The sequence below is a fragment of the Rhea americana genome, unplaced genomic scaffold (assembly GCF_003343005.1).
Source record: "Rhea americana isolate MKP2758 unplaced genomic scaffold, rheAme1 scaffold_321, whole genome shotgun sequence".
Taxonomy (NCBI): domain Eukaryota; kingdom Metazoa; phylum Chordata; class Aves; order Rheiformes; family Rheidae; genus Rhea; species Rhea americana.
Genome location: NW_028186448.1, coordinates 47,572 through 55,535, shown reverse-complemented (window position 1 = coordinate 55,535; position 7,964 = coordinate 47,572). Strand labels below are relative to the sequence as shown.

The following is a 7,964-nucleotide window of genomic DNA, read 5'->3' as shown; positions in this document are numbered from 1 at the left end:
GCTCAACTGTTCCTCTTCCTCCGTGGGGAGGCATGCATGGTCACGGTGGTCTGTTGGTCGGTGGTTTTTTATTTTTTTTTATTTTTTTTTATTTTTTGCTGCTGTTAATCACCATCTTCCCAAGGAGCTCTGCCCAATGGCCCGGCCAGGGAACAACCCCGCTGCCACCTTCCCGTCCTGTCCAGCTCCCCCCTCCAGCGTCCCATGACGAGCGATGCCACGCCGCTCCCTCCTGCTTCGTGGCACCCACAGCCTCCCTCTGCGCCAGGCGGCTGCCACCGCTGCAGTTAAATCGCATGGTTGCTATAGCTGACGTAAGTCTGTTTGGTAGCCAGTGCTGGAAAGACAGACAGACAGACCTCACGTGTAATTACCCTCCTCTTCCAGCTCCCGTCCAGCGACCCTGAACSTGCTGCACTGGGGGACGCGACGTGGGGCTGGGTCAGGGTCACGTGTGCAAACCTGGGGCCACCTTCCACCTTCCCCAGATGCACCTGCTCTGGGGAAAGGGGCCGAGCACACAAGGCGAGGAGGAAGCAACGGCTCCAAAACCTCGTGTCCGAGGCATGCACGAGGGCAGAGGCAGCGAGGCCCAGAGCCAGGGAAACGCTGGAGAGCAATAAATCCTCCTGCTCCCTGCAAGGCTGCGCCGCTGCCTTTGGGCTCCAAGGCTGCTGCACGTCACTGGCTTTTAGCAGCAGCCACAGAGCAGGAAGGGGTGCAGGCACTTGCCTGCAACGCCCTGGCTTGCAGCAGTGCTTTGGCTGGGCACGGTGCTCTGCGGAGATCCCCCCATGCTGCAGAGCCACGTACCACAGCCTAGAGGACACCCTGCAGCTCTCCCTCCGTCCTGGTGCCTCGCTGACAAATGAACCTCRTTGAAGATTTCAGACTGCTATTCCCAGCTAACAATTAGACAGGCCATAAGAAATTAGAGCTGACAGAGCTATTTGTTAGCTGCAGTGTTTTCATAGCCAATCTGCCCATATCAAAGCCCTACAAATTATTTATTCTGTTGTGTATTTAAAGATGCGTTACCTGCCAACAACAGAATGACAAACGGCCCCTGGGTCCTGCACTGACAACACCACYGTCTCTCCTGCCCACACAGCTTCAATACTGTGATCAGCTCCCTGTCCTGTCCCCAGTGTGGCACATACAAATCAGTGCCGCAGGGAGGAAGGATGTTTAGCGCAGCAGCCAGTGCATGGCAATGATTCTGGTTCAGGTCCCGGACAAGGTGCTCGCTCACAAGCCTTTCCTGCTGGGGAGCAGCCATAGATGCCCCAGGGCCTTTCGTGTAGCATCTCTTGCATGGACAAAATGAGATGGAAGAACCATGACCTGCCCCAAATTAGGGCAGAAGCCACGGACTACAGGGATCTCCAATATCGGTTGATGAAAGCTGCCTCCAGCACGGGCAGCAAGGGSAGTCTACCTGGGCGGCTGCCCTTCGCGGTGCAAATGGGCAAAGGAAAGAGTCAGTTAGGCAGCGAGCCTGCCTTCGGAGAGATGTCGCACGCAGAGCTTATAGCCAGCAAGAGCCGTTGTACAGGGAGAGGTTGATTTCTRGATTACTACCGAGGTGCCAAGAAATATTAAATAGCTCTGAGTGAAAAGACAGYGAGCATTGGATTAGAAACAATATCATGGTTTTTCATGTAAATGTTGTTTGGTCTCAATCCCACAGGTGCTGAGACCCAGTAATGTTGGTGGCACACAGGAAACATTTGTATTTCTATGGAGTTTTCTGCAGATAGAGCCCAAATGGGATTTCCCTTCTCAAAGCACCCCAGCAGCACTGGCTCCAACCATTCCTTCCTCCTGCAAGGCTCTATTTTTGGAAACCCAGAAGTAAAATAGGCATTCACTCACTTTCCCTGGCTTTCCCAAGCCCCCAGGCACGGCCACGCGGCCTCAATTCCCACCGGAGACTGGTGGCTCCATCCCAGTGACGTCAATGCTCAGCCTTAGCTCCAGCCCGGCCCCCCAGGGAAGAGCCCACACAGACACACAGCCAACACCTAGCTTCCCCATCAGCTCCATCACAGCCATCCTGGGGGCAGCTCTCTGCAGCCGCCTGGCTTGCCCTTGCTGGAAACCTCTTTGAAATATCCAAGGAGAGACTTGGCTGATCCCTAGGGTGGTCTGACATTAAGAGCCTTCTCGTGGTATTTGTTGCAATTAAGCAGATTTCCCTGTGTCCCCAGCAGGCATCTCATGCAGCAGGGACATGTCTCCAGCAGATTTCCCACGGCAGCCAGCTGACAGCTGCTTCCATGGGACAAAATAAACAGGCTTGCAGAGGGGACGAGAGCACGAGGAGCGGTGCGGATCACAGGGAGGCAGGACACATCCCATCTCACACATGTAGCTGCAGTGATGGAAAACGGTGTTTCTTGAGGAGGGATAAATTAATGAACAGGGCAATCTGGAATCAGCTCAGGACGCTACACCAAACAGAAAGGAGTGAGAGCCACYACAAGAGCCTTTATTTGGCCCCCTGGCACATCCCTGGTGCAGGTATGGAGATGCCTTTGCGCATCCAGCTGTAGGACACACAGCAATGTCCCACCAGTGAGTGAGGGCTGTGGGCTCCTCAGCACAGTGACCCCGTACCACAGCAGGATCAGCTCCCCCCACCCTGTGGTGGGCTGCCTTACCTTGTGTTTCCAGATTTTCGCACAGCTCTGATTTGGCTTCTCCATTGGGGCGGAAACCTCCTTTCTGAGAGAACTTGTTGGACATGGTGGCAGCTGTCACCACCGCCTTGAGGCTCCGCTTGCGCTTGGGAACGTTCTGCTCCGGGTGGAAGAGGATGATGTACACCTTGGGCATGTAGAGCATGCCCAGGGACACCGAGGCACTCAGACTCACCGAGATGGTGAGCGTCGTGGTCTGGATGTACATCTGCAAGACACGAGGGCATGAATTCAGACCCACCATCACTCTGCAGGATTCACGGCAGCCGCTGCCACCCCAGCCCTGACACAAGCTTTTGCAGTGACCTGCCAGCACAGCAGCTTAAAAACATCAGCGGAGATGGCAAAAGAGCCCCTGGCACCCTCTGCGCGCTCCCTCTCTCCTCACCCAGCACCTTTGAGCACTGACACGTGGCACCCGCAGCCCCAGAGGTCAGAGCTCGGACACCACGGTGATGGGAACGGCAGGGAAACCCGACCACACAGCCCGGCCCACGCACCCAGTGCTCCCCCAGCTCCCTTCAACAGGTAATTCCCATTCCCCAGCTGGCTCCCTGGGCTGTTGTCATGTAAGTCACATATTACACACCGACATCGCCTTTCTGCAGTCAAAACTAATTTCACGCTCACTGTCCAGGACTAACTGTGACAGATGTTTTGCAAAGTGAAAGCCCATTAATCTGACTGTAGAATAATCCATTTTTCTATGGAAAGCATTTGGCAGTCTTCTCGCAAGCTGGGGGCATCTCAATCAAGTGCCCATGGATGGTGAAGAGACCCCCCTCTCTTCACCTGTCTCCACCTCTCGGCCCAAAGCAGTGCAGGGTGGAGGAGCTTACCAGCCCGACCTCAGCATCCCTGCTCCGTAAGCATCCCCACTCCATGGGCATCTCAGCACAGCTCTCTGCCTACCACCATCATCTCCAGCATCCTTGGCACAAGTGTTGGGCCTTTCCTGGACAAACCTGCACACAGATGTTTTTCTGGCTACACTCAGGTGCAGGAACTGTTCTGCATGTTGCTAACAAGGTTTTAGGAAGTTAAGACAGTTTCTGAACTTCATCCCATGGCTCAGCCACAATACTGCACCCAGTGTTCTTCTGCAGCTGTTTCCATACATGAGATTTAGCACTGAACAAGGATGGCAGGCCCAGCCAAGGGTCTCTGAGAGCAAGTGGAGACTCAGGGCAGTGGTTTACACCTGCCACGATGTCCTGGCCAGAGATGAAAGCAGGCCCAATGCTCATGGCTTGAAGAAGACCAGGACCCACTGCCCTGGCTGCACACATTGAAGTTGAGGGCCTCATTTTCTGATGTCAACGGGGAAAAAAGGTGACCAAGAACAAAAGCTGAGCACAGATGTTTYGATGCCCCAGGAGAAGGCATAGGGAGATGGCTCTCCACCCTGGGAGCAACAACAGGCAGAGAATGTTGCCTTGGGTTCAGGCAATWTGAACATCTCCAGCCTGGCAAGGGTTCTCAGGGCCTCACTTGGTTCGTCTGCACTCTGCAGGGTGGTTGTAGCAATTAGGCAGATTTTAGAGATAAAAACGTTGTTTCATAAAGAAAAGTCAAAACATTTCTCCATGTCAGAATATCTGCTCTTTTCTCTCTTCTTTATGGTTGAAACTTTCCAAACTTAGGTACAACAGGCCAGACAGACCTCCAGGACCAGAGCGAGGGAGCGAGGGAGCAGCCCTGGGATGCCGGCTCCAGGGCGATGCTTGTCCTGGGGACAGGCACAGCTCAGCTCAGCTCAGCTCCAGCACTGACATCCCAGAGGCCTCTACAGGGCAAGGCCACTGCATGTCCAGTCCCTGCTGAATCCCAGCAACACTTTAACTCCCCAGTATCGCCATCCACAGCCCTCCCGGGCACTCTGCAGGTGCCAGTCAAAGGAGATTCACTTTGCAATTCAGCAGTTTCCATATCTCCTGCCTCTGCAGTGACTCCCACCCATAATTTGAGACTCGGAGGCATTACCACAAAGAGAGAGGGCAGCTGAGCTGGAGAACAGACACTACTGCTTCCATGCTTGCTTCCTTGGCACACCTAGCTTGGGTCTCCATCCCCACGCTGGGGCTTCCCTGTGTTGTGAGCCCAGCTKGCACCAGCCACAGGCTCTCCCAGTCTCTCAGCCCTCCTTTAACCTGTGCAGCATTTTTGAGAGGTCTCACGAGACCACCACAACTGCCTTCACCCTAACAACCCATTCACCAGATCCAAACACCCCTGGAGAAAGTTTGCTGCTCTTCCTTGCCTCGAGCAAAGACTTGCACCAAGTGCCAGCACATGGCCTCGGTCTCTCCCCACCAATCTTCATGGTTCAATTAAGACCCAGCTCTAGTGCCAGCACCTTGGCATGTAGGCACGCACTCCCCTCCAGCCACCTCCCAGTGCGGGCTGCATTCACCTGTCTTCATCAGGGCCCTGGGAAAAGAGCCCAATTTTCTGCAGTCTGCACCAATCTCAATAGCTTTGCACTGAGGTGCAGCAAGGACCCTTTTCAGCTCAAAGAGAAATATTTTTAGCCAGGAGTCGAAACACAAAGTGCTTGAAGTGCTCCGCAGTTAACCTTTCGGCACATCGAAAAAAATGACCGTTTAGGACAATTTTTTTTCTCACTCTCTTATCTGGTTTCCAATCCAGGACCTCGCTTTGCTCCTCTGCTAATGATACTTCAGCTTTCTTTAGAGCCATTTGAGATGGGAACGGGGAGCTGCAGGTTTTTAAAGAAGCTACAGCCCCCAATTCAACAGCAGCTGCTGCTTCATGCACATAACCAAGGAATCCAGCCTGTTTCTAGCTCGGGATGACAGTGCCACGTTCACGCTCCCAAATGACACAGCGCAAGTCCCAAACGCTGTGCCCAGCCCGGGGCTGAGGAGTCCCCAGCCACCGCATCCTGCCCCATGGCACCGTGCCCAGCCCGAGACACTTGCAGCAAGCTGGAAGAAGCAGGACTGCCCAARAAGAGCTCTGAGAAGAGCTCAGCGGGGCTCCCGAGCAACCAGGAAGCCTCTAACAGCCCTGAAGCGCCGCACCGGGAGCTTGTGCCCTTCCCGCCAGGCTCCGGGTGAGGCTGCAGAGAGGAGCTCGGCAGCAGCGACGGCAGCGGCCCCYGCGCAGGAGGACAACTGCAAAGCAGCAGCGCCAGCTCTTAATTCACTYGCCATTTTGCCAGCGCTAAATTAGCATCAAAAGCCATGGCACRGGCAGCTGTCCTGGGGTTTAGCATTAATTGGAATCAAGCAGCAACGCGGGCATGGCAGGAGGCTGAACGAGCGACTGACTGCGCAGTAGCAGCTCCAGCGGGTTCGTCGGGTGCTGGGAAACGGAGGTGAGCCCAGGGTGGACAGCGAGGGCTGCACGGGCGCCCGCCAGCGGGCAGCGTGAGCTGGACGTGCACCCTGCAAATCCCCTCTCTACATCCAGCTGTTCGGCATTTTGCACCACGGCGAGTGCTGGGGAAGGGAGAACCTGTTCATCCCGTCTTCAGTCCTGCAGAGGAAACCACTGGCCGTTGTTCCTCCTTCTCATGCCTTCCCCTCTCTGAGCACAAGTGTGATAAACAGGGAACCAGACAATGACAGCACTGTTCAGCTGCTGCCTTATCGGCACAGGAAATTGTCTCTTTCTTTAGATCCTCTGTTACTGCTATTTCCGTAATCCCTGGGGATCGGCAGGGATAAGAAGTTCTTTTGAGAAAGGGCTTGGGGGACTTGTTATAATAATATGCCACCTCCATGCAAAGTTGTAGGCACGAGATAAAGGAAAATAAAATAAAAATTGAGATTTTTATCCGATTCCTTCAGGAGGAAGCAGTAAGGCCTCATCCACAGGCCTTGGCTGGGTCCAGTCGTAGCCTGGTGTAGCCAGACCACGGCACCCACAGGGTGCGAGCAAAACTCCCAACATACTCTACAGGACAGCAAACCCTCCTAGCCTTCCTTCCCCAGATGTGTGTCCTCTGCGGAGCCCAGCACGGCCCACATCCTGGCGGGAATGTGAGTGAAAAACGGGCCACCCCTTCCCGCAGTTGCCCRCGGACATGCCACTGAGCATCCCGGGTGCCACCGGAGTTGCTGCAAGGTGGTGCCAGCCCAAACRCCCCCGTGTTTCATCCCAAGAGACATGCTACGAGCCAGACCTGCAAAACCGCCGCTAAAGCAATGAGGCAGGAAGACGGAGCACCCGACTCCTCCGGCTGCCCCTCCGAAAACACCCGTCTTCTTTACGCCGGCTGCTGACAGCTTGGCTGGAGCGGCTCAGCGTGTCCGTCCCCCCGTGGCACGTCCAGGGGCCGAGGCAGCCTGACCATCCCCAGCGATTAAAGGCTGCAAAACTCTCCTGAGATGGCTTGGTGAATGCCACAGCAGCAGCAGGCTTGGAGAAGAGAGCGGYGTCCAAAGGGAGTTGGGAACATCACTTTTTCTGCCTCTAATCAGCTTGTTAGCAGCCTAATAACAGAGAAGCCCTGCACATTACAAGCCCCCGAAGTGAGGCGCAGCCTATTGTCGAATTGCTACTTGACAGCCAGCTTTCGGCAGCCCTAAATTATCCCATGACAAGCTGCAGTGAAGAGGTGAGCAACCTTGCGCATAATCTACAATCATTATCATTTCCATCTTTATTACCCACAGTATGCTGAGCACATTAAGGCGGCTTTAAGGGAGCTTTTGTTTTGCAATAATTTCTTAAAAAGCCTGCTTTCTTGTTAGTATCTCCCCTGCCATCTCATCAAAATGGTAATGCTGCAAAAGGTTCCATTTATTTTCTCTAATACTCCTTTGCACATCCTCACAGAGCCAGGTGGCTCGGTAGCGACTTCTTTGGTCGAACCAAGATTCAAGCTGCACGTGGAGACCTCGGCTCCGCTGGCCTCCTCATGGTTTGACGCTGTGAGCAAAGATAGCTCTCCAGGAGGGACATTAAACTTCTCTGGTATCTACAGCAAAAGACCTCCTGATCCTTCCCAGCGAGCCACCTCCTGCCCTCTCACCTTAGATGTTAGATCCATGGCTTCAGCTGCTCAGCATCAAGGGACAAACACTTGGGGGAAATCACCCCAGCCCCAGTGAGTGCAGCGAGGGAATCCAGGTGGCGATCAGCCCAGGGACTTCGGTGCCAGGGATTTCCAGGGAAAATCACCACCAAGAACAACTTGTCACAGGCAGCTCTGTGCTGGCAGGCGCAAGCCCTTCACATTTAACAAAAATACAATTCCCTTTTTGGCAGGCAGGCAAAGGGGATTTTGGTCTC

The 7,964-nt window shown here is 54.4% G+C and overlaps 1 protein-coding gene across 1 annotated transcript in view; it reads right to left on the bottom strand.

Moving 5' to 3' along the window:
• Nucleotides 1-64: 64 nt before the first annotated feature.
• Nucleotides 65-7,964, bottom strand: part of GRM4 (glutamate metabotropic receptor 4) — a 32,107-nt gene continuing 24,207 nt past the window's right edge. Inside the window, exons 9-10 of the mRNA XM_085310592.1 lie at nt 2,664-2,910; nt 65-337 (exon numbers count right to left, since the gene is read on the bottom strand). Coding sequence (XP_085166718.1) covers nt 288-337; nt 2,664-2,910 — 297 coding nt within the window. The 3' untranslated portion in view covers nt 65-287. The remainder of the gene's footprint in view (nt 338-2,663; nt 2,911-7,964) is intronic.